The sequence below is a fragment of the Bos taurus genome, chromosome 12 (assembly GCF_002263795.3).
Source record: "Bos taurus isolate L1 Dominette 01449 registration number 42190680 breed Hereford chromosome 12, ARS-UCD2.0, whole genome shotgun sequence".
Lineage (NCBI taxonomy): Eukaryota > Metazoa > Chordata > Mammalia > Artiodactyla > Bovidae > Bos > Bos taurus.
The window spans coordinates 15,694,292-15,720,880 of record NC_037339.1 but is presented as its reverse complement, the minus strand read 5'-3'; the positions used below and the strand labels follow the sequence as shown (position 1 = coordinate 15,720,880).

The following is a 26,589-nucleotide window of genomic DNA, read 5'->3' as shown; positions in this document are numbered from 1 at the left end:
CTTTGGGGATTCTAGGAGGCCCGGGTAGGAGCGCAGAGCTAGCTCCCAGGTGGGGGCTGGCACAGACCCAGAACCCACTCGTTCTCAGGACCCTGTCGCCTTTTGGCTACAGAGGTTTCTTCCCTTGGAGGAGCTCACTGCCTCAGAGGTATCCCTCTTTGAACAAGGACGCATGTCCAACCTGGGATGATGGGTCTACCAAGGTCAGCTACTCTCTGTCTTACAAAATTCCTAACACGGCACCCTGCAGGCGCCCAGCACCATCCCGGGGTCTGCAACATGCGCAGACAAGCCCCTCTACCTGGACGCCTGAGGTTCCAGTCTTCACATCGAGGTTAGCCTCTAAACGACCAGAGAATTACTCATGGAAAAACCCTGCGAGCAGCCATTAACAAAAGGTTCCCTTTGCCCTTGGTCTTATCAGCATTCCTAGCGACTAACTGGGCATTTTCAGGTCACATGTGACAACCTTCCTCTCTCATTCTGTCCCTCTCCAGTTTCTCATTGAAATCTAAAATGTCCCCATGGGGACTTCCCTGATAGTCCTGTGGCTAAGAATCCTCACTCTCAATGCAGGAGGCCCCAGGTTCGATTCCAGGTCAGGGAACTGGATCCCACATGCCACAACTAAGACCTGGAGCACCCAGATAAATTAATGCCCCCAAGAACTCCACTCAATATTATGTAACAACTAAATGAGAAAAGGATTTGAGAACAAATAGATACATGGATATGTAGAACTGAACCACTTTGCTGAAACTAACACATTGTTAATCAACTAAGCAAGTGTTAGTCACCCAGTCATGTCCAACTCTTTGCGACCCCACGGACTTCAGCCCACCAGGCTCCTCAGTCCATGGAATTCTCCAGGCAGAATACTGGAGTGGGTTGCCATTTCCTTCCCCAGGGGATCTTCCCGACCCAGGAATAGAACCCGGGTCACCTGCATTGCAGGTAGATTCTTTACTGTCTGAGCCACCAGGGAAGCCCCAATCAACTATATACTCCAATATAAAATAAAAAGTTTAAAATCAATAAAGCAATTACTTAAATGCACCTGATTCTCTAGTCCACCATATGAAACTTAGCCCCTCTAGCCAAAACAGCTGAACTTCATCCTTTGGGGAGGCCTGCCTGGAGTAGAGGAGGGAGGAGCCCACTGAGCAGGCAGTAGCAGAGAAGAGCAAAGGCTGTAACACTGGACATAAGAGCCCAGCCCCCTCTGTAAGGCTTCCAGGGTGGCTCAGCGGTAAAAGTTCCGCCTGCCAATACAGGAGACGCAGTTTCAATCGCTGGGTCCAGAAGATCCCCTGGGGAAAGGCACGGCAACCTGCTCCAGTATTCTTGCCTGGAGAATTCCATGGACAGAGGAGCCTGGTGGGCTACTGTCCGTGCGGCCGCAAAGAGTCAGCCACGACTGAAGCAACTTAGCATGCACACACTCCAGAAGTAGGTGCTCCCCGCCTCCATCCTCTTTCCATTTCTTTCAATTCTCTTTCCACTTCCCTATGTTAGCTAAAGCCGTCCCCCGTCCCCGGCCCTGAGATATGCTCTGGCTAGCGTTGAGTTATTAATGCACCAGGACGGCCCATGGCCCCGATGGACCCCACACTCCAGAAGCTGGAGGTGGTCCTGGCACCCTCCTAGCTCCCTGTTTCCCCACTGACAGATAATTACTCTTCTGACTCCTGCTAAAATCCCCCTCCCCCTCTTTCATTCATAACATAATCACACTGTATATAATTTGTTTTTCTGTCTCCCGGCTTAAGCACAAAGCTTTCTCAAGGTCTCCCTCAAGGTGTGCCCTCTGCAACACTGCAGCCACTGTGCCCAACGGTGTCTGGCACATAGAAAGTCCTCAGTAAGTGTCTGCAGAAAGAAAGAAGCAAAGAAGAAAGGGAGAAGGATAGGAGGGAGCCTTGGAAGCTTATCCCTCTCAGTAGCAAATGTTATAAGGTCTGGTTAATGCACAGGATGATAGAATCAGATTCACAAATGTTTGAGCAGCCTTGAAGCGGGAGGCAAAGTCAGCAAGATGAAATTTAATACTGATCCATATAAATGCCTGCATCAGCTTCCAAAAATAAACCTAAGTTTAGCACCAAAAAAAAAAAAAAAGGTAAAGGAACATAAAAGCTATCTTCAAATATATGCAGCCACTGTGGATCATCAGATGACAGACCTGGGGCGGGGGAGGGGCGCTGGTTGAAAGCCCAAGGGAGAAAGATTTCACAGCAGAAGTCTGTGTCATTTGTTATGTGCTAAATGCAGTGCCTGGCACGTAGAAATGGTGGCTGAATAATTCCACCACTTATTGTGGTGATCTTTCTTATCATTGTTATTACCAGCATCATTGTCGTGATTTATTATTTATAAGAGCTGTCCAACAGTCTGCCTCAAGAAGCACTGAACTCCACTCCCTGGAAATTCAAGGTTATCACTGCGTAGCCACCTGTCTGGGGAGTTTGTCAACCAGATTCCTAACCCCCAGCCCTGCCTTCCCTGGAATCCTGTGATTCGAAAAACAATACTCTGTACATCCTGGGTAGCAAAGCTGCAGATACAATTCCTGGCTGAGCAAACTGTCTTTCATACAAAGAAGCTTTTGCACTGCCTGCGTTTGCTGCAGTGTGCCTCCTTCCAGCCACCCCTCAGAAGCATCTCTTTGATGCTGAAAAATAAAATTGCTTTGTGTGAAAGCTCCCTTAATCTTATATAGATACAAATGCCTTGTATCTTTGGGGATATGCCAAACCACTCTTAGTGTTTCAGAATTAATCTTATTAAAGAAAGCTCTGTTTAATCCCCACTGCCGTTTGCTGGAGATGCTGAATAATTCCACATCTATTGCTGCTTTACCACGGGCCTTTCCCGGATTTAGTGTTGTCTGAGAAAACACATCAGCGAACCTAGGCTGGACAATGGCATTCCCACTTTGGGTTTAATGCTGTAGTTGTAGAAATGTTCCTTTATATATGTTTATGTCGATTTCTTAATGAAAGAAAAGGAATGGGTTGAAAGACTTGCCTGTTGTGAAGAATAACAAGTGGAATAATGAGTTGCCTCATTGAGACCAACTCAATATAATTACATGTGATAAACCAGTGCTGCTAATATTGCTAAGAAAAAAGGAGTTCATATAAGGTCACTATCTGTTGTCTCTGTATATCCTGGGTAACAAGAGCTGCAGATACAATTCCTGGCTGAACAGTACAGGAATATACACAACCTAAAATACAGGAAACCCCTGATTACAATACCTAGTTGTACAATGTATTTTCTATATCAGTGTGTTTCAGTTCAGTTCAGTTCAGTCGCTCAGTCGTGTCCGACTCTTTGCCACCCCATGCATCACAGCACGCCAGGCCTCCCTGTCCATCACCAACTCCCGGAGTTCACTCAGACTCACACCCATCGAGTCAGTGATGCCATTCAGCCATCTCATCCTCTGTCATCCCCTTCTCCTCCTGCCCCCAATCCCTCCCAGCATCAGAGTCTTTTCCAATGAGTCAACTCTTCACATGAAGTGGCCAAAGTACTGGAGTTTCAGCTTTAGCATCAGTCCTTCCAAAGAAATCCCAGGGCTGATCTCCTTCAGAATGGACTGGTTGGATCTCCTTGCAGTCCAAGGGACTCTCAAGAGTCTTCTCCAACACCACAGTTCAAAAGCATCAATTCTTCGGGGCTCAGCCTTCCTCACAGTCGAACTCTCATATCCATACATGACCACTGGAAAACCCATAGCCTTGACTAGATGGACTTTTGTTGGCAAAGTAATGTCTCTGCTTTTCAATATGCTATCTAGGTTGCTCATAACTTTTCTTCCAAGGAGTAAGTGTCTTTTAATTTCATGGCTGCAGTCACCCATCGGCAGTGATTTTGGAGCCCCAAAAAATTAAGTCTGACACTGTTTCCACTGTTTCCCCATCTATTTCCCATGAAGTGATGGGACCAGATGCCATGATCTTCATCTTCTGAATGTTGAGCTTTAAGCCAACCTTTTCACTCTCCACTTTCACTTTCATCAAGAGGCTTAACACACATATATTTGTATCAGTCAAGTGAAATTACAACTTCCTCCCTCCCAACAGACTTCTGGATCTTCTCTATTAGGAGACAACAGTGAGTGATCCAAACATGCAACCATATAAAATAATTATGCATTTATCACTTTCAGTGCATACTTCTGATCTTCTACTATGTACCAGGCATTATTCTAGGTGGCAGGAATACAATGGCAAACGAGAGCCAAGTTCCTATTCTCAGATATACAGATCCATGAACATGATACAAACGTTGTGCAGAAAAGAAACCAACATGATGAAATACATAGAGACTGGGATGTGAGGAGCTATTTTAGATCAGTTGCTCAGGGAGGGTATCACGGGAAGGTTACATTTGAACTGACACTCGAGGAGGAGGAGCCAGGCAGCTGCAGATCTGGATGAAGAACTTTGCAGACAATTATGTGTTAGTCACTCAGTCATGTTCAACTCTGTGACCCCATGGGCTGCAGCCCACCAGGGTCCTCTGTCCATGGGATTTTCCAGGCAAGAATACTGGAGTGGGTTGCCATTCCCTTCTCCAGGGGATCTTCCTGACCCAGGGACTAAACCCAGATTTCCCACATTGCAGGCAGACTCTTTACCATCGGAGCCACGAGGGAAGCTCTCGCAGACAATGAGAAGGACTAATGGAAGACCCCTGAGCTTGGAATGGTGCTCAGCGGGAGCAGTTCTAGGGTTCCAGGAGGGTCAGAAAAGAAGCAGGGGCCAATATGGCAGGCCTGGGAGGCCTTTCAACATGAAGTGGAAACCACTGGTGGGTTTCAAGCAAGGTCATTAAGATACGATCCAACAAAGTCACCCATTTACTGCCTTGCCATCCTATTATAATCACAATTGTGTGTGTGTGCTGTGTGCTTAGTCACTCAGCCGTGTCCGACTCTCTGAGACCCCACAGGCTGTAGCTCTCCAGGCTCCTCTGTCCATGGGAATCTTCAAGGCAAGAATATTGGAGTGGGTTGCCATGCCTTCCTCCAGGGGATCTTCCCAGCCCAGGTCTCCCACATTGGAGGCAGATTCTTTACAGTCTGAGCCACCAGGGAAGCCCAAGAATACTGGAGTGGGTAGCCTGACTCTTCTCCAGGGGAATCTTCCCAACCCAGGAATCGAACTGGGGTCTCCTGCATTGCAGGCCAATTCTTTACCAGCTGAACTACCAGGGAAGCCCATAACCACAGTTAGTAATTTATTTTGTCATCTTTGTATTATATACTTCATGTGTTATTTACAGCCATGATCATACCTGTTTATATGCTTTTGTATCTTGCTTTTTTTTTTTACTAAAACTTTTCTCATGTTTTTCAATATATTCATTACTAAATCTTAATGAGCACATAATGTACCATTCATTAGCTCTATAAGTTTATTGACTAATTCCCCAGCTGAGGCATTGGCAAACTATGGCCCTGCATTTGTATATAAAGTTTTATTGGAATACCAAAAATTTAAAAAAGACATGATCTAATTTATGTGTTAAAAACAATCACCTCTGAAGAATGAATTCTTGGAAAGCAAGAGCCAAAACAGGGAGGCCACTGTAGAAGATGGTGTATTAGACAGGAGTGATCACAGTGGTGATGGAAGGAAGAATGGATTCAGGACATTTTTTGGAAGATGGCATGGAGAGGACTTATTGGTTCATCAGCAGTCTTAGAAGGATGAAAGAGGGAAGAATCAAGGGTAATTCCATGTTTCTACATCTGAGCAACTGCATGAATTATACCAGAGGTTCCCAAACTTTCTGTTCACAACTCTCAATATTTCAGTGAATTTTTCACAATGCCCCCTAAGCAAAAAGAAACCTACAATGGTTTTCATTTATTACTTATCTCCAAGGAATTTAATAAACACTTGTGTTACATTTTTATTGTCATACGAATGTATATTTATGTTGAAATGTGCTGCTGCTGCTGCTGCCACTAAGTCGCTTCAGTCGTGTCCAACTCTGTGCGACCCCATAGACGGCAGCCCACCAGGCTCCCCCGTCCCTGGGATTCTCCAGGCAAGAGTACTGGAGTGGAGTGCCATTGCCTTCTCTGACATGTTGAAACGTAAATATATATTTATGTTGAAACTTAATACACAAAAATTGAAAGAAAAAAATAATGCTTTTACTTCAGTCTTAAGTAGCCACGATGCCTTCCTAATGAAATGTGTGTGTCTATCAGGCACTGCGTGACTCCAGTCTTGGAGTCAGGTTGCACGTCAGTTCAGTTTAGTTCAGTCGCTCAGTTGTGTCCGACTCTTGTGACCCCACGGACTATACAGCCCATGGAATTCTCCAGGCCAGAATACTGGAGTGGGTAACCTTTCCCTTCTCTAGGGTATATTCCCAACCCAGAGATCGAACCCAGGTCTCTTGCATTGCAGGCAGATTCTTTACCATCTGAGCCACAGGGAAGCCCGAATCTAAAGCACTAGTTCATACAATATGCACCAGATGCTGAGTATGGCTGTTTTCCTCAAAACTTTTAAATCCACTGCAGCATCCCTGTGAGTTCTCTGCAGTACCTGGGGAGCTTTGATGCTCAGATTGGTCAGACCATTTAGTGACAGGACATGGGTGAGGAATGGCAGGGGAGATACATAAGTGAGGGTTGCTTGGTTCGATTTCCATGGGGGAAATTCAGGGATTTCCATGGGGAACACCCAGGAAGAGCTATTGACCAAGAAAGACTAAGCAAAAAACATGTACTTCAAAAACAAATTCCATTTCATCTTAGCCTAGGAAAAATCTCTACTATCCAGTATTCTTAAGAAACAAGGTGTTCTCTGGCTAATTTTCTGGATAACTAAGAGCTAACCAGAGGGACTCCCCTGGTGGTCCAGCAGCTAAGACGCCACACTTGTAAGGCAGGGAACCTAGGTTTAACCCTTGGCTAGGGAACTAGATCCCACATGCCGCAACTAAGAGCTTGAATGTAGCAACTAAGACCCGGCACAGCCAATAAATAAATATTCTTTAAAGAAAGTGCTAACCAGAAAACTTTTTTTCTTTTTTTCCCCAGCTGTTACTGTTGAAGAATCTCTTGGCTTGGACTCAGTTCACTCCCTGACATTGTAAGTATTGCCCATGAGCATATCTAGATGTATTAATAACTGCAACTGCATCTTCTAGGTCTCGAAGGCTGCATAATCATGACTGCAAATAATCCTTACTATCCTCCCTGTGGGCCATACTGTTATCCCAGAAACAGTGATGATAAAATGCATCTCCATGAAATGAACTGTATTTTAAACATATTGTTTCCCATCAAGGGCATAACATTACATAAAGCCTAGATGTGACCATCCACGGGGCATCTGAAGAAACACAGACATAGGATTATAAACCCTATGCACAACACCTATAATCCAGAAGGTTCTAAAGCCACTCAGTCATGTCTGACTTTGTGACACCAGGAACTGTAGCCTGCCAGGTTCCTCTGTCCGTGGAATTTTCCAGGCAAGAATACTGAAGCCATTTCCTGCTCCAGGGGAATCTTCCTGATCCTGGAAGCAAAATCCAACTTGAACTGATGTGGCACTACTTAAAGTTTGTTTTTATCCCACTTATTGTGAACAATTATGTGTCTTGCTACAGAAATACTAAGATTCATTACAGTAGGTTGTTATACATCTGTGATATATTCACCCTAAGGTCAGCTGAAATTAGAAAAAAATCTGAATTCCACAACACACTGGCCCCAGGGGTTTTGAATAAGAGATAGTCTTTAGAAACAGAGGCCAGGAAGGAACCTAGATCTCTTGTAGGTCAATCCATTAACATTAGAAGTGAGAAAAGAAGCCTAGACAAATGTGTGGGAGGAGCCAGGAACATGTTCAAAATCACATATTCCCTCAGCCAAGACAGAACTATTTCTCCTGCCACCTGCTGCCCCAGAAAGCAGCCTATGTTTGTGTATGTTAGTCGCTCAGTCGTGTCCGACTCTTTGTGACCCCGTGGACTGTAGCCCACCAGGCTCCTCTGTCCATGAAGTTTTCCAGGCAAGAATACTGGAGTGGATTGCCATTTCCTTCTCCAGGGGATCTTCCGGACCCAGGGATTGAACCCAGGTCTCCTACACTGCAGGTGGATTCTTTACCACTGCAAAGGTGGCCTATGCTGCTGCTAAGTCGCTTCAGTCGTGTCTTGACTCTATACGACCCCATAGACAGCAGCCCACCAGCCTCCCCCGTCCCTGGGATTCTCCAGGCAAGAACACTGGAGTGGGTTGCCATTTCCTTCTCCAATGCATGAAAGGGAAAAGTGAAAGTGAATACATGTGCTCAAACATGTTGAGAACACAGGTGTCTTAGCACTCTGCTGGGGCACACTCAAAATACATGCTTCTACTGAGACGCTAAGTTGAACCATCTGAAAAGAATACAGCATCGGTTATAACAGTTACCTGCTTTGTTTCACACCATACTGACAATCTGAGGGAGGTTAATTCAAAGCCATTCTATATGACTCTTGAAAATGAGTCCAGTAAGCTTTTAATTAAGGATGTCTTTTCATCTGAATGAATTTCCTTTTAGCAATTAGAAACTCTAAAGATTATTTCTTTGTTCTTTTAAATAGTTTCTTTGTTCTCGGAATATTTGAAGGAACCGCTAAGAACTTGAGTTGTAAAGACTAGAAAGATGACATCTCTTGCTAATCCCCTCTGGTACAGGGCGGTTTAGACTTGGAACTGAGCGGATGTAGTCTGAATCCCAAATTTGGTGCTTAGGAACCATGGCCTAAGCCAGTTACCAATCTCTACAAGGTCTGGTTTTCTTTGTTGAAAAATAGGATAATAATACTTTAACAGATTTTGGTGAATCTTTAAGTTTAAAAATGAAAGTAAAATACTTTGTTCTGGGTACATAGTAAGTGCTCAGTAAATGACAGAAAGCCAGCTTTCCCCTCCCTCCCTCTCCTCACTCTCCTTGGATCATGGAGAACATGCATTTTTAACTACAGCTGAGGAAAAGGCTTTGAGAAGGAAAAGTGAAAGCGTTAGTAGCTCAGTCGCGTCTGACTCTTCGCCACCCCATAGACTACAGCCCGCCAGGCTTCTCTGTCCATGGGATTCTCCAGGCAAGAACACTGGAGTGGGTTGCCACTTCCTCCTCCAGGGGATTCCTGACCCAGGGATCCAACCTGGGTCTCCTGCTTTGCAGGCAGATTCTTTACAGACTAGTGCACTGAGCGCTCGTCTTCCAAACTACGCAAGACTTTCTGCCCACACAGCAGCCAGTATTGTAAAAGAATGCCATACTTGGGGACGGGAGATACGGGTTCAAGTCTGAGCTTGGCCACTTATTAATTGTCTGACTTTAACTAAGACCTTTGCTTTCTCTGAGCCTCAGTGATATCATCTGTAAATGCATAGAATAGCGTTTACTGCACAAGACGGCTATGATGAATACATTCAATATGGCACATTTGTTACAAACATTTAATACATACATATGTATTATATAATACACATATATGTATACATAATACATATAATACAACTCAAAGTATTCTACAAATTGGTGAAGACTAGAGAAGACAGAGTAGAACCCCAAATGTGAAAAGAGGAGAACATTTTCCTGATTTAAGTAAAAGGAGAGAAGGCAGAGGTGAAAACTTATAGCCCTGGTGGTTTTGATACTGGTGCTGGGCAGAATTCCAGGACATGTCCTGTGATGGTTGGGAAGCATCTGGGAGAACTGACAGGCTGTGTGGATTCCTGGAAGAGCAGGTCATGGAGGGCAGGACTGCTCCACCCACCCCTTAAAGAAGAGGGTAGACCTTGAGGAGGGCGGAAGTCTCAGGGAGCCAAAGAGAAGGCGGATAGTAGAAAATTGAGGGGGTGGGGCCTCAAGAGTCAAGGGGCGGGGCCTCAAGAGTCAAGGGGAGGGGTTCTGAGAGCCAAGAAGGAGGGGTCTCAAGGAGCTAAGAGGGAGAGTCACAGAGCAGAGGGGGCGGTCTCAGGGCCCGTCCTCAGCGCTCTCTGGTTTAACATTTGTGTCCATGATTTGAAGAGGACACAGTTAATAGGAAATGGCCGGCAGCCCAATAAAAACTTACTGGGAGGAGCTGGAGAAAATGTGAGGCCCCAGTTAGAAAGCAAAGGAACGCCCTGCCCGTTTTTGGAGATGGCGCTCCAGGGCCCCCAGGGTTAAGTGGTCTCAGACCCCCACGCAGTGCGGGGAGGTGGCCTCACGTTCAAGCCGGAGCTCTTGACACCCTAACAGCACGGCAGCAGACAGCCAAGACTGTGGAGGAGGACCTAGAAACCACACCGGCTATGAGCTCTGGAAGGAACTCTTCCATTCAGTAAATACGCAGCATTACCTACCATGGTAATGGTTCTAGGCGCGGGCTGATCAGTGAAGAAAACAAAGATCCCTGCCCTACGGGAGCTTACAGCCTAGTGAGAGGAGACAGACAACGCCTGTAACAAGTGAATAAAGCATGTAGTATGTTAGGGAGCGAACTCTGGGAGATGGTGAAGGACAGGGAAGCCTGGTGTGCTGCAGTCCATGGGGTCACAGAGTCGGACACGACTGAGTGACTGAACAAAAAAATGTTAGGGAAGCGATACGTGCTCTGGAAAAAAGGGAAAGTGGAGAAGCTTAAGGGAGATGGGAAATGCCGTGATGGGGCGGGTGACAGTAAGCAGGACGGTGGGGACAGGCCTCACTGAGACAGCGGTGGGAAGGAGGTGAGGGGTTGTGAGCCAGGCAGATACCTGGGGAGCAGGCCCATGGGACAAGGAGAGCAAAGGCCTTGGGTGGGACAGCACTGAGACCAGGGTGGCAGGGGCGAAGAGGGGAGGGGGAAGGAGATGGGAGGCATGGAGGGCCAGTCAGGAAGGACTGCACAGGCCCTGAAAAGGCCTTGGCTTTTTTTTTTTTTTTTCTAATGTATTTATTTATTTGGCTGCATGGGGTCTTAGTTGTAGCGCATAGGATATTTAGTTGTGGCCATGTGGGATCTAGTTCCCTAACCAGGGAATGAACCCAGGCCCCCTGTACTTAGCCACTGGACCGCCAAGGAAATCCCAGATCTTGGCTTTTAATCTAAGAGATGGGAGCTCTCAAAGGGATGTATGGGGGGGAGTGAGATGATGTGATTTGTGTCTTGCAAACTGGCTACCCTGTGAAGAACAGACATGCTGGAGGCCACCTCAGTAACCCAGGCAAGATGTGATGGTGGCTTGGGCCGGGAGGGGAAGTGACAGGACTCAGAGAGGGTGAGAAGTGGGGAGGTCCTTCGGTGGGCTGATGTAGGGTGGGAAAGACAGAAAAGTGTCACATGACCCCAAAGGCTTTGTCATCAGTCAAGAGGTCCAGGGAGGAAGAGCAGGAACCCAGTTTGGACGCGAGAGTCTCAGATGTCTGTTAGGTGGGGAGTGGAGGTGCTGAAAATGCAGCTGAAGGGCTGAGCCTGGAGTCCTGGGAGAAGGTCTGGTCGCTCCCTCAGACCCTTGAGCAGCTGCGCAGTGGAGGAGTAAGAGCTCTTCACTGAGGCTCCCCCAGGACTGAAAACAGCCGATGAGTGGGGGGAGTCAAAGTGAAGAAGGCTCTGATTCAACGCCAGGACTTCTGAACCTGGCTATCAGAGACTGAATGAGTGGCCTCATCCAGGCTGTTTTACAATAATGGCTGAAATCAGGGCTGAGAGTTGGAAAACAGACTGACCCATGGGGAGAGAGGTTCTTCTACCGACAGATAAAACAGCACCACAGAGTTCCCTTGGGCCAAGCAGCTTTGTAAAGAGGGGTCTGATCTCCTAAGGATAAGGGCGCTCACTCACCGCGGTCACTCCCCGTGGGCCATCACCTTCCCTGGGGCCCAGCCACTAGGAGCTGAACTGAAGGATGGGCAGACCTGAATATCTAAACCTCCAGAAATCAACCCTGGATATTCATTGGAGGGACTGATGCTGAAATTGAAGCTCCAATACTTTGGCCACCTGATACGAAGAGCTGACTCTTAGAAAAGACCCTGACACTGGGAAAGATTGAAGGCAGGAGGAGAAGGGGACGACCGAGGACGAGATGGTTGGATGGCATCAGCGATTCAAAGGACATGAGTTTGAGCAATCTCCAGGAGATGGTGAAGGACAAGGAAGCCTGGTGTGCTGCAGTCCGTGGGGTCACAAAGAGTCGGACACGACCGAGCGACTGAACAACACCTAGGCTTCCGTCAGTACCAGGAAGCAGTCTTTTTCCTCTCTCTGTACCTCGAACTATTTAAGGCCTTAGCAGGACACACAAGACACACTCACACGTATACACACTTACAAACATGTCCAGTCACACACACCCTCAGAGCTGGTTAGGAATAAGTGTGCAATAGTAACAACATGAGCTTCCGGGGTGGTGCAGGGGTAAAGAATCTGCCTGCCAGTTCAGGAGACTCGAGAGATGAAGGTTCGAACCCTGGGTCAGGAAGATCCCCTGGAGAAGGATATGGCAACCCACTCCAGTATTCTTGCCTGGAGAATCCTATGACCAGAGGAGCCTGGTGGGCTACAGTCCATGGGGTCACAAAGAGTCAGACATGACTGAGCATGCGTGCACAAGCAGCAACACAGCTCATGTTTGTGCCTGCCGCTACTTACACGTGTACATATTGCCTCACTGAATCCTCACAGGAAGTTGGTACTATTACTGTTCCCAATATGAGGAAACTTAAGTCACAGGAGAGGTAAGAACCTCAGACAAAAACATACAGCTTGTAAGTGGCCAAGCTGGGATTTAACCCCAGGAAACGGAGCCCCAATCCCAACCTTCTCTTTCTCAAGGTGAGTTTTCAATCTTGCTTGCCTTCCCCTTTCATTCTCACACAGACCTCTCCTCTCCTGACGGTCTAGAGCAGGTGCCTCAGAAGCAATGTTGAATTATTGACCAGGGATTGGCCAAGGCACAGAGCTGCACCCCACTGCTGGAGCCAGGGGAGGGGTGGTGGTGGGACCCAGAGGGCATGGAACGTGGGGCGAGGGAGGTTAAGCAAGGGAACCCAGGCACCTGGTGAGACCCTGAGGAGGGGCCAGAGGGCACTCAGGGTCACTGGGGCAGGGCCATCATGTGCCCTGCGTGTCAGGAAGGAGGGGGAGCCTTCCTTCCCTTTGAGATGTGAAAGCAGGCGATGGTGGTGACAAAGGACTGCCCTTTGGTGCTGAGAAGCCAGGGGTCAAATGAGGTCCCTGGGCTGCTTTCCTGGAGGGCAGAGGAGGGGCCAGGAGGAGGCATGAGGGGAGGACAGCTGTGCTGGCCAAGCCGTCAGAGCAGGACCTTGTTGCTGCTGTTCCTTCGCTCAGTTGTGTCCGACTCCTTTCGACCCCATGGACGGCAGCACACCAGTTTTCCCTGTCCCTTACCATGGCCCGGAATTTGTCCAAACTGTCCATTGGGTCAGTGATGCCATCCAACCATCTAATCCTCTGTCACCCGCTTCTCCTCTTGCCCTCAATCCGAACCTTAGATTTCCTGATCTTCACCCAGGGCGTCACAGAGGGCCTCAGGAGGTGGGCAGAGCCCGGTCCTTACAGCACAGCTGGTTTTCTGCCCTACTGCAAGGCCGGCCCTCTGGCCACACTTGGTTTCCAAAGCATGACGCCTTTCAGCATGTCAGCTGGGCCACAGCCCCAGTGGGAGGGACAAAGAACAACTCAGGAGCAGCAGCCTCCTCCAACCATGGAAACCAGAGGAGAGACCTTGCTGACCCCACAACCAGAACGTGGAGCCCTTCCTAGGTCTCTCGTCTTCCTCTTTTCAGTCTAGTCATCCAATCAGCCCTGTAAAGACAGAGTGCTCTGTCTTGTCTCTTTGTTTTAGTTACTTGTGTCTCCCTCTTTATTTCAAGTAAGAATACTTCAGGAATCCTGGCCTTAGCCCCTCAGAATGACAGATGAGATCCAAAGAAAACCTCACCATAGGGAATTCAGTTGGCCTCTGACTCACAGCGCAATGTGGAAGGGGTCACGCAGATAGAAATCTACGAGATTTCTATGGTTCCATGTTGACCTCTGGCATCAAGTGTTCCCCTCTTCACTAAATAAGCACATTCCTCAGTAAGGATACTGGGCAAAGCATGTAGCACATTATTACAGCTTTTCTTTGATCATCCATGCATTCATTCAGCAGGGATCACTGGGTAGCAACCACGTGCCCAAAACGCCATGCTGGGGGCGGGCGTGCAGCCATGAGCTGTGCTAACACTGTACCCTCTGCCACCAAACAGTTGAAGGCCCCACCCTCCACCTGCCAGAAAGATCAAGCCAAGGAGGATAGTGTGAGAAAGAGTAGACCTCTCGGGAGCTTTTGTTTTCCTGCTTTTGATGGTGACGTGGCTCTATTTTCTGATAGAGACAGAGAACTAGGCTTTCTTACCAGAAAACAACAGGACACATGCAATGATAAGCCTGCCTGGGAAACAAGGTAGCAACATGGACAGAAGCAGAAAGGGAGACCCATCCCATTCAGAGAGGGCAGCCTCCACTCCATATCACTGTCCCCGCAAGGGGAAGCCAGCCCAGAGTCCCTGAGACACCTATTTCCAGGACAACCCAGAACCCTTGTCTTTTGGTGAATTCTGCCAATTCTAAATATTTGCTCTAATTGTTTAAAAAAATTATTTAACTTGAATAAGATAAGTCTGGCAGCCTCCTTTGATTGAGGCAACCTTTTTGTAGAGCTGATCTAAGGAAGAACGAGCTATAATCGGCTGATTATAAGCAGCCCTTATAAAGCCGATCTTTTGTGTTGTGACCACAGAAATTAACCCGCAATCGCTCAGAAACCAGGGTCAAAATGAGTCAAGATCTAAATCCCAAGTCAAAACCGAGATGTCTGTCTCAGACACTGGATGTCTGGTTGCCATCTATTTCTGCCCGACAGCTTTTCTTATAAATTTCTAGGAGAATTAAAGGGACAGTGTCGAGAATGCAGTTTCTTTTCTGACCTCTGGAATGAGATTGCAGCTGACTGGAGCATTTTTTACAAGGCCTGATAAGGAAACAGAGAGAGAAGACTCTTAACCGTGAGTGACAGCGTGCTGTTGATAAACACCTTCTGGGCTGTCCAGGGGACTGGCTGATGTTGATCTTTTATCTTAAGCAGCTAAAAAAATATGAACATCAGGAGGGTCTCCGAAGTGCAAGAAGGACTTTTATGGAGTGGCTGGTGCCTGGGTGTGCGCTTCACGGCTCCCAGGGCTCGGCTGGGACAGAACCCCCTCTCCATGGGCTCTCACGGCCCTCCCACCCCTTCCTCGTCCCCGTGGCTTACAGGCCTCAGGAGCAAGCAGGAGTTCGACCGGGACAGCTAACCCTTAATTCAGCTTCTACATCATAACAGGTGATGCATTTAAGTTGCACATCAAAATAAGGCTGGAGAGGCTCCTTTAAAACAGAAGAGGCTCCCAGAGACAGAGATATAAACCCCAAAGCTTTCCCACAGCTCAGCCTTTGCCGCAAAGGCAACATCCTCCACGGTCGCCGCCTCCAAAAAGCAGTTGAGATAGCCTACGTGAAAGAACGTGCACACAGGCCTGTAAGTGATGGAGAGAGAGCAAGTCAACTGCGGGGCGAGCTCCCAGGCTCTACTTTCTAACTTTCTGGAGAGTGGCCACCAGAACCCTCCTGCACCAGAGTCGCCAGAGTCACCAGAATCACACCGCCTTCCAGGTCACCACCCAGCACAAGATGCTCAATATGGGTGTTAAAGCCCACCACCCTGGCTGTCTTGACTTTTCCTGCCTTGTCACCCCTGCCAAGGCAGGTCCGGTTACTCCCCACTTGACCATCCTTTACACCATCAAGCGATCCACCAGGCCTTTCCCCTTCTCCTCGGATCTCACAGTCAGTTCTTTTCCAGATTTACATTTTATGAAGCTGCCTGTCACAGCTGGGTTCTCTAGAAATAGAGGGTAAGATGTAAACTGTTGAGAGGCAACCGGGCTGAAATGCTAAATGTGCCTTTGGGACCAACCAGCTAGGTCCTTTCTAGGACCTAGGACCTAGCTTAGGATAGGCTAAGGGGGACAGTGCCGTGGAGCAGGCTTGGCAACCCTGACCCAACTGGAGGAAGTGGGGTTGGGGGCAGAGGGGCCTATGATCTCTCAGTGGTGTCCTGGGCTCGCCTGGACTTTTATACCCCCGCCTTGTTTCATCACCAGATGCAGGCAGCCCCAAGAAGGGAGTGGCTTCTGGAAGGTGGCCCCCAGCAGCTGAGGCAGACCTTAAAGGAGCTGGGAGCTGAGGGGCTGGCTGCTGACCAACTACCCCACAGCTGGGCAGCTAGTCCTTCTTGGAAAAGAGGTCTGGGCAGCACACCTCTATGTGTTCCTCACCCCGCCCCCAGGCAAATCCTATGGGAATCTAGTAATCCACGGGCTCTAGCAACCCTGGGGGGTGCACAAATATGGCCCATTATTGATATCAACCCGGGTTCTTGGATTTTTTATTTTTTAAATTATTTATTATATTTCGTTGCCCTGGGTCTCCATGGCTGCGTGTGGGCTTTCTATAGGTTTGGCAAGTGAGGGTTACTCTCCAGGTATGGCGCGAGGGCTGCTCCATGCGGTGGTTCCTCCTGTTGGGGAGCAGGGCTCTAGAGCACAGGCTCAGTAGTTGTAGCCCACAGGCTTAGCTGTCTCTCGGCATGTGGAATCTTTCCAGACCAGGGAGGGAACCCATGCCCCCTGCATTGGCAGGCGATTCCTTAACCACTGGACCACCATGGAAGTCCTGGATTCTTTAATCAATAGCAGTTGATGAGGCCAGATGAGAAATTCAGGCAAGGCTTTAGGGACTTGTGCTGCGGCTAGTACTAGGGAGCCAAAGCAAGTAACAGGTGCCCTTGCAGCCCCCTGAGACAGGGGCAAGTTGGTCCCTTAAATGGGGTGAGGGTGAGAGCCGATCAGTGGGACTAGTTGGAGGGGTGACTTGCATGGTCTGCCTACCCCCCTGGTCTGCCTACCCTGGCATCTCAGAAGTAGAAGTTAGGTTTTAGCTTTCTGTTTTCTCACTGTTCATCACTTGCCCCAACTGCACACGCTCACAGTTATTTTTAGTCTCTTATGGTTTCTAGTCTCTTATGGTTTCTTTGTATGCTGTTCGAAGAGATGTTTTTCCAAGTACAAGCACTGCAGTAAAAGGCCCCAGGTCCAGCCTGTCTCACTAGGAATGTCTTTGCACATCACACCCCTCATCTCAGGCATCATGTTGCACGTATGCTAGAGAGTTAGCCTCATGATCTCGACTGGCTGGTTCCCTAGAAGAGAGCTTCCCAATCAGGTATCTTGGGAAAGACAGGCAAAGAAATTTCTCTCTAAAGTGCTTAGAGCAGACAGGAAGATTTCGGGTCTGTTACCTGCAGCTTATCCCATTGTGCAGAGTATTTACTAACATTTTTTAAATTGGGGGATGCCCTGTTCTAGAGACATCTATTCTTGGTCCTTCATTCAGTTACTGATCATTTACTTTGGGGACCTTTTATTATTCATCAGGCACTGAGCCAACTATTGGAGAAAAAGTGGGGAACAGGCCACACAAGGTCACTGTCATTGAAACACTTAGGGCCTAGTGGAAAAGAAAGGTTGAACAAGTAAACATGGAAACAGAACCAAAAGCAGAAGTAGGGTAAGTGCTCCACGAGAGAATAACAGGGTGGGAGAGGCAAGAAGGAACAGTAAGAGAGGTCAGAGAGACTGGCCAGCCCTGGGAGCCCTGGAGTGGAAAGTGAAAGTGAAATCGCTCAGTCGTGCCGGACTCTTTGCGACCCCGTGGACTGTAGTCTACCTCCGTCCATGGGATTCTCCAGGCAAGGATACTGGAGAGGGTTGCCATTGCCTTCTCCAGGGGATCTTCCCGACCCAGGGATCGAACCTGGGTCTCCCACATTGCAGGCAGACGCTCTCCCTCTGAGCCACCAGGGAAGCCCCCCTGGAGTGGGGTTCGCGTTTTATTCTCAGTGCAAGAGAAAGCAATCGGGGGACTGTGAAGCTGTGGATGTCCTGACGTGGTTTATATTTTCCCAAGAACACTCCTGGTGGAGAATGACTGTAGGGCATCAGCACCAGTGACAGGAAAGCCAGTTAGGAGCATGCAGCAGTAACCCAGACTAGAGACGGCGCGGTTAGCTGCGAGCAGTCACGGCGGGTCGGAGGAGAGCGCAAGGATCCGAAATAGATTTGCAAACAAGAATCAGTCCTTCCTGGGGCTTCCCTGGTGGCCAGTGGTTCAGACCCCGTGCTTCCAATGCAGAAGCTGGGGGTTCGATCCCTGGTCGGGAAACGAAGATCCTACATGCCACGTGGCACAGCCAAAGGTAAGAATAAAATTATTTTTTTAAAGAAATACTTTTTAAAAAGGAGAATTAATCCTTCCTACCCTCAAGAAGTTTACATTCTGGTGGAAAGACAGATATAGAAACTGTTTAATATAGCAAAATCATTACTTTCATGGAACTATAGAAGGTATAGATGGAGCCTAAGGTGGAACATGGAAGACCCCCTGGGCGGGTAGGTGCTCACAGTTATGTTAAATCTGGGGAGGAAAAATAAGTGTTTGCTGAATAAACTGACTTTGCCAAGGGGGTGGTGCTTCCAGCAGAGGCTGCAGCCTGGGGAACGTGCCTGGTAGACGTCCAACCATAGGGACCTTGGCAGACGTCCAGCCACGGACCAAGGCCCCGCTCACGGTATCCAGACCGCCCTGCCTGCACCTCTTCCCCTGTGCCTGTCACTCTGTGTATGGAAATCTGTTTCCGACTGTCTGTTTTTCTCCCCAATTTGAAACTCCTGGGAGACAAGTCTGTGTTCTGGTTATTGTAGCAATGGTATTTCTTAATGAATAAGCAAGTCTTCTAATGATGGCGCTACTAAACACCAATCACTCCCTCACTTTGCAGCCCTCCTGGTTGACTTCATGTCATTTCAAAGGTGATGCCTTCAGCTGTGGGCTCTCTCCAACCAGCTCCCAGAGGGTAAACCCTCTGTCTCCTCTCTCTGTGCCTTTTCATGGGCCACCAGGTACTGATCTACACTCTCCAAGGGCCATCCCGAGACCATTGAATGAAATGAGTGCACGATCTGCAGTAGGTCATTACTGACTAACGGGTTTTTATTCCTTCCTCGGTTGCCAGGATGATGCAGTAGTGACTGCCTGCTGCAAAAGGCTTTCATCTGCTAAATGACTCCCAGCATGTCTGCTGAAAATCCTGAGCCATCAGGAACACCACTTCCTCACCCTTCCACAACTTTCCACCACGACACGCAGACCTTCTCCTCGAAGGAAGAAGATACTAAGGGAGATGAGCAGAGTTTAACGGAAGGAGTTTTACTTCCTGAAGAGGATGAGACTCCAGAGAAAGAACAGTACCTGGAGGAGGAGACAAATTACCTGAAAGGAAATGAGTATCAGGATTATCCGTATGAACAGGATTATCGGGGCCATAAGGATCTGCCGAAGAAAGAGCTCCTGGAAGGGAAAATGTTTCTGTATGAGAAGTTTCTGGAAGCAGGTGAGTATCTGGAGAGGACATCTCGTAGATCGTGGTTCTAGCTCATCACAAGGCCTGGGGAAAAAAAGAACAGGCTTGAGTTACAGCCAAAGAGCAAATGATCAGTCCTACTCACCATGCCGACAGCCTCATGAATCTTTTTTTTTTTTTTTTACTTATCAATAGTTACTTTATTTTTTAAAAATTTTATTTTATTTTTAAACTTTACATAATTGTATTAGTTTTGCCAAATATCAAAATGAATCCACCACAGGTATACATGTGTTCCCCATCCTGAACCCTCCTCCCTCCTCCCTCCCCATACCATCCCTCTGGGTCGTCCCAGTGCACTAGCCCCAAGCATCCAGTATCGTGCATTGAACCTGGACTGGCAACTCGTTTCATACATGATATTTTACATGTTTCAATGCCATTCTCCCAAATCTTCCCACCCTCTCCCTCTCCCACAGAGTCCATAAGACTGTTCTATACATCAGTGTCTCTTTTGCTGTCTCGTACACAGGGTTATTGTTACCATCTTTCTAAATTCCATATATATGCGTGAGTATACTGTATTGGTGTTTTTCCTTCTATTTTTGACCAACCTACTCACGACTTCAATAGCTGTGCCCCCAAGCCCTGAGCCTACCAAGCAGACAGGGAGACCTGATGATCCAACGGGAAGCCTCTGTTCATAAAAAACAAAACCAAACAGAACACACCCCCTAATTTGTATCTTCTCCTTTCCTTGTTGCACAAGTAATACATGTGCATGGTGGACATTTGAGAAACTGTATACAAGTAAAAAGAAAAAAGCAAAAGCAAAAATCAGTCTTATTCAGGGTCTTCTCTGGTGGTCCACTGGCTAAGATTCCACACCTCCACTGCAGGGGCCATGGGTTCAATGCCTGGTTGGAGAACTAAGAGGCCACACGCTGTGTAGCCAAAAAAAAAATTTTTTTTAATTTCTGAAAAATTCACTCCCATCCAGAGACGATAATCACTTTCGCACCTTGATTATGTCCTCCCCAGACACTGTATAGTGCTTGTAACCCGCCTTTAAGGCATATTTATTTCTATATCATGTGCTGTGCTGTGCTTAATCGCTCAGTCGTGTTCGCTTTGTGACCCTATGGATGTAGCCCCCCAGGCTCCTCTGTCCACAGGGATTCTCCAGACAAAAATACTGGAGTGGGTTGCCATGCCCTCCTCCAGGGGATCTTCCCAGCTGCGGGATTGAACCCAGGTCTCCTGCATTGCAGGCAGATTCTTTACCATCTGAGCCACCAGGGAAGCCCAAGAATACTGGAGTGGGTAGCCTATCCCTTCTCCAGGGGATTCCCGACCTAGGAATCAAACTGGGGTCTCCTGCATTGCAAGTGGATTCTTTACCAGCTGAGCTACCAGGGAAGCCCCTTCTGTATCATAATTACATATATATATTACATATTTATAGGAGTATCATTTCACACTTTCAATTTTCTACACATTGTTTTAATGGCTACATCACACTGTATTATATTTTAAACCGTAATTTTTTTTGGCCCCACTGTACGACTTGTAGGATCTTAGTTCCCTGACCAGGGGCTGAACCCACACCCCTGGCAGTGAAAGCACCGAATCCTGACCACTGGACTGCCAGGAACTTCCCCAAACCATAATATTTTTAATTGGTTTCCTATTATTAATCATTTATTGCTTCTGTTTTCTGTTACCTTTTAAAATAGCATGTTGATAAATATCCTTATAGCTAAATTTTATTAATAAGCTCTACTTATTTTCTAGAACACATTTCCATAATGTGTTACCAAGTCAACAAAAACTAGGATGGTTCCCTGGGTGCCCTTTCAGACCCTGGAAGGCATCATCTTACCCTGCTGGTGGGTATTTAACTTTGGAGTGATTTCTGTTATCCTAAGGCTCACATTTTTCCCATACTGCTTCTGCAGTTGGCAACTTTTCCTTAAGTTGGGTTTTGTCATTTGGCAGTGGTCTCCTTGTGCTATTGCTCCAAGTGGGTAACATGCATTTATTCACAGGCCACACAGTGTCTTCCCTTGATGTTATGACTGCATGGCCATATCCAACCAGAAACAGAAAGTTAAACATCCAGGTCATCTGCATCACCTTAATGCTGACCTAGAAATAGAACTATTTTCTGGAACAAGCAACTATCTCAGGCAGCTTGAATCTTTAAATCCCAATCTGACTGCGCACAACCCACATCCTGAAAGCTGGGTGGGTTCGGCAGCCACACAGGTGTTTCACCTTTACATCCTATTCATCAAATCATGACAGATGTCTCACCCTATCAGTACATCGTACTGCCCTCAGCAGTTTAGTTAGTACCTTGGAGAGGTCGTTCCTCTCGCTGGGAAATTCTCTCTTCTGTGTATCTGCACCACTGAGCTCCCTCTCAGGATCCTGACAGCCCTGTTCTTCAAGTACCAAGGGTAATTCTAATACTGAAAAACATTCAAGCCATTTCTTTTGCACAGTATGAATCAAGCATTCTTCACGTGTCCCTGCTATGTGTCGGACCTTCGCAAATATATTACCCACCAGAGTAGGACAAATAGAATGCTGTCAAATGAATGGAATTGTGTATAAAGCAAAAGCTTTATATATATATATATATATATATATATATAAATGCCCTGCTAGCAAATATTGGCGAGGCACTGAAAAAAAAAAAAAAAAAAACTGTAGGAGAATACTAAAATGCCTTTAAAGGCACATGCAAGCATGTCTTAGTCTATGAAAACTCAGGGTACCAAGCCAGACTGTACAAAACAGATTAAGTTAAAACGGTTTACAAGAGGATCTTTAATTTTCAAAAGACTTTACATCAAGATTTCTTTATGTAGAATTTCTCCCCAATACCTTAAAGATGTAACTGTTTATCCTTTCTTTTGAACCTCAGTTCAAAAACAAGAGTGCTTTCCTGACTCATAACAGATGTTCAGTAAATGCAAATTGGATCAAGTTCAATTTCATTCATTTCACAAAGCCAGGTGTGTACATAGACACACACATACACAAACACATTTTTTCCTTGTTTTTTTTTTGTTTTCATTTTGATTTTTAATTTTTATGGTGGAGTATAGTTGATTTACAATGTTGTGTTAATTTCAGGTATACTGCAAAGTGAATCAGTTATACATACACGTATGTCTACTCTTTTTTAGATTCTTTTCCATATAGGCCATTACAGAGTTTTGAGTTCACTGTGCTATCCAGTAGGTCCTTATTAATTAACTATTTTATATATAGTAGTTTGTATACATCAATCCCAATCACTCATATTTATTTTTAAAACAGTATTGTGAATTAATCAGTGTCTATAAAATGAACCCACAATGACAAATAGGCTTCCATATCACAGGCTAATGGATGGATTATTAGAGGTTAGTGGTGAAGCACTGTCATGACATGGATTGTGATACCTCATCTAGCTTCAGAAGGAGAGAGTGCCGTGATCTACTAGTGATGTCTGCTGCAGCATCAGGAGAGGAGGAAGGAGCCTGATGCCATGTATTGATTTGGTGGCAGATGTGAACCTGTCACAAAGAGCACTTTTTCCTTCCTCTCTCAAGAGCTTGACTGCATAGGTGTGAACACCAGTTCTCTCCCATTTATCTTGCATGGGTTGGGGCAAGTCACTTAACTGCTCTTAGTTTTCTTAGCTGTAAATTAGGTATACACTGAAAGTTGCTCAGTCATGTCCAACTCTTTGTGAACCCAAGGATTATAGCCCGCCAGGCTCCTCTGTCCATGGAATTCTCCAGGCAAGAATACTGGAGTAGGTAGCCTATCCCTTCTCCAGGGGATATTCCCAACCCAGGTCTACCACACTGTAGGTGAATTCTTTACCATCTGAGCTACCAGGAAAGCCCAAGAACACTGCAGTGGGTAGCCTATCCCTTCTCCAGGGGATCTTCGTGACCCAGGGATTCAACCAGGGTCTCCTGCATTGCAGGAAGATTCTTTACCAGCTGAGCTACCAGGAAGGCCCATAGGGATAACACTAGACCTACCTTATGTGAAGATTAAAGGGGTTAAATTATGTAAAGCATTATGAGCTATGCCAGGCATATAGCATTTTAAGCATATAACCTATGTAAGTATTAGGTATTATTATTATAATATATTATCATTCCCCTTTACCACTGACTTGTGATGGGTAGGTAACATCCCCTGGCCACATTGCTCTCTTTTGTAAAATGGACATAACAGAAAGACAAGAGAAGATGCAATGAACTAGGGTGTGGGAGGGATCTATGCCCCCACCCAACTACTCTGCAGGCAGGTCAATTTCACAGACTTTGATTGCCCTGGACCAATCAGTGTAGTGTCAGACCAATGACCCCCATCCCCTCTCTTCTTTAAAGGGATGATTTTCTCCATGGTTTGTGAGAAAATCCAATAAAATTGGATGATATCAATGCAGCATCAACTGTTACTGAATAATCAATGGTCACGTGTGACAGATCTCCCCGGATTTGAACTGGGAGGTTCCAAATCATTGTTGTGAAGCATGGGTGTGAACCCAGGGGTGTCAGAGTTAGAAGATCCAGCACAAGGGTGGGCCTTGGACCTTGGGCATGTGGATTACCTGTTCCAGGTTTCACTTTTGCCGTGTGAAGAAATACCCTGTGACTGTGGCAATGTTCTTTCATTTTCATTCTGAAAATGCTTTGAAAGCACTCCCACACCACACAATTGCCCAGTGCAAAAAGGCATGTCTGATCTCACAAGGTGCAGGAAGGTTCTAGAAGGAAGAAATACAATCTGCATTTCTGACGTGCTGTCATAGAACAGGAAACCACCGCACAACGTGGTCCCTTTTGTTCATTTAGAACCTAAGACCTTCCTATGATATGCTCCTCTGTCCCTGGGATTCTCCAGGCAAGAATACTGGAGTGGGTTGCCATGCCCTCCTCCAGGGGATCTTCCCGACCTTGGGATGGACCCCGAGTCTCTCACATCTCCTGCGTCGGCGGGCAGGTTGTTTACCACTAGCGCCACCTGGGAAGACCTTCCTAAAGATGAACTCTGCTCTGTGGCAAATGATGCTGTAGAGATGTCACAGTATACTGATTCATAATGTTTCTATTTAATGACATTTTGAGACACACAATCCACAGGATTTGATTTTCTTGCCTCTTGCTAGCTCTTCTTTGGCGGCTCTGAATGCTCTTTGACTTAAAAGCTATAATTTGGTTGCTGTTTCCAGGTGAGAGTTGGCATCCCAGGGACCATATCTAAATGGGGAACCTAGCAATTCTGTGTATTTAAAAAGAAAGGCTTGCGATACACTGATAAGGCAGAGACAGGGGAGACAGACAACTTGTCAAGCAGCAAAGTTCACAAATAAGCCAGAGCTTCCCAATCAGGGTGCCTTGAGTCGGCCACTACTGGGGAGAGATGCTGGGTCCCCAGTTCCCCCAGCCTCCACGCTGCTCCCATACAAACAGCATTATCTTCTACAGCTGTCTTGTCCTGAAGGTTAGGAATAGAGTCCAGCGACATAGGGTGTATAGTGTTCATTTCAGTCTCTGTTTCCGTCAGGTCTTCAGTCACTCTTTACCACCCTCCTCCCTTTACAAATGAGGATCCTGGCGTCTGAGAGAGGGTATGTGACTTCTTCAAGGTCATGGGAAATAACTAAGAGTCAGGAGACGCTCCCAGGCCTTCTCTTTCTCTTCTAATCGCTTCTCTTTTTCTCCTTCCTTCCCTCCTTTCGTCCTTTGCTTCTGCTTTTTAATAAATTATATGCATATTTTAACTCGAGAGGAGTAACATAAAATGAAGCAAAATCTACTTCTGTTCCTTTTCTCGTGGGAAATGTGAAAAGTAGGAAGACACCAACCTACCAACATCCGAATATAAATAAGGCTGATTCACATTTCAGCAATTTTTATTCTGTCCCTCCTGCTCTCATTTTTTGCTTGCTGGTGGTGGTGGTCCTTGTTTTGTCTTGATTTTACCATTTCAAATACGCTGTATATACAAGCTTGTATTTTACTTTTGTTACTTAGTCCTGTGACCTTCACCTCTGCCCGTATTGCTTAGTGTTTGTAGCCATCATTTTATTTTTTAGTATGGATTTATTATTGTTATTTATTTTGGCTGTGTCAGGTCTCGATTGTGTCATGCAGGATCTTCCACTGTGGCAGGCAGTCTTCTCTAGTTATGCGGGCGGGATGGGATCTTAGCCCCCCGACCAGGGATCAAACTCACATCCCCTGCACTAGAAGGGGGGCTCTTAACCACTGGCCCACCAGGGAAGTCCCTGTAGACATCATTTTAATAGCCAAGTAATATTCCTCAGTAATAGTCTATCTCATGGGTGAACTATGGATAAGTGTTGAACATTTAAGTTTCTCATTCAAGTTTTCTGATTCTGATTTCTTTACACTTCCACTGGGCCATCCTCTATTGCTAGAACTGATGCTCTATTTTATCCCAATTGTACCTGAAATTCTTGATGTCATATCATTCAAACCCACTAGTCAGGTGATTAAATGACACAAATAGAACTTGTAAAATTAAATATCATTTTTTAAAATATTTATGTCCTCTGAACCTCAGCCCTCTTTCCTGTATGGAAAAAAATATCCTTCATCCTGTGACAGAGGAGGGACTCTATGATAACCCGAAAGATTAACAAAGCAAACTTGAATGTCCCAAATCCACAATTTCATGAAAATTACCTTCTTGAGTTCTAATTTTATAAAATTTTTAACCTCATAATTTCTAAAGGAAACGATTAAGAAAGAGAACACCATAAAAAAAAAAAGCAAAAATAGAAAAATTCTGTAAATCAGGGCTTCTCCACCTCAAACCCAGCATCACATAATTAATGACAGGTTTTTTAACAGAAAGAAAGTTTCCTTTTTTTCCCTAACATTGTCTTTCTTTTATTTTTTCCAACAGACTTCAAGGCTCATTCTTCACAAACCCTGCCTGGTCTTAGAGCAAGGTAAAAGTTTTTTGGTGTTTTTGGGGTTTTTTCCTGATAAATCAGGGTGAAAATTCATGCTGAGGGCTGA

The 26,589-nt window shown here is 46.4% G+C and overlaps 1 protein-coding gene across 3 annotated transcripts in view; it reads left to right on the top strand.

Moving 5' to 3' along the window:
• Positions 1–26,589, top strand: part of ERICH6B (glutamate rich 6B) — a 77,750-nt gene that overhangs the window by 4,541 nt on the left and 46,620 nt on the right. For 2 of the 3 annotated variants that reach the window (XM_059892212.1, XM_059892213.1), the window contains exons 2-5: positions 7,073–7,124; positions 14,950–15,071; positions 19,178–19,555; positions 26,474–26,519. In XM_059892212.1, the coding sequence (XP_059748195.1) occupies positions 19,225–19,555; positions 26,474–26,519 (377 nt within the window). In that variant the 5' untranslated portion in view covers positions 7,073–7,124; positions 14,950–15,071; positions 19,178–19,224. The remainder of the gene's footprint in view (positions 1–7,072; positions 7,125–14,949; positions 15,072–19,177; positions 19,556–26,473; positions 26,520–26,589) is intronic. The other variant, XM_025000030.2, reaches the window with a different exon arrangement.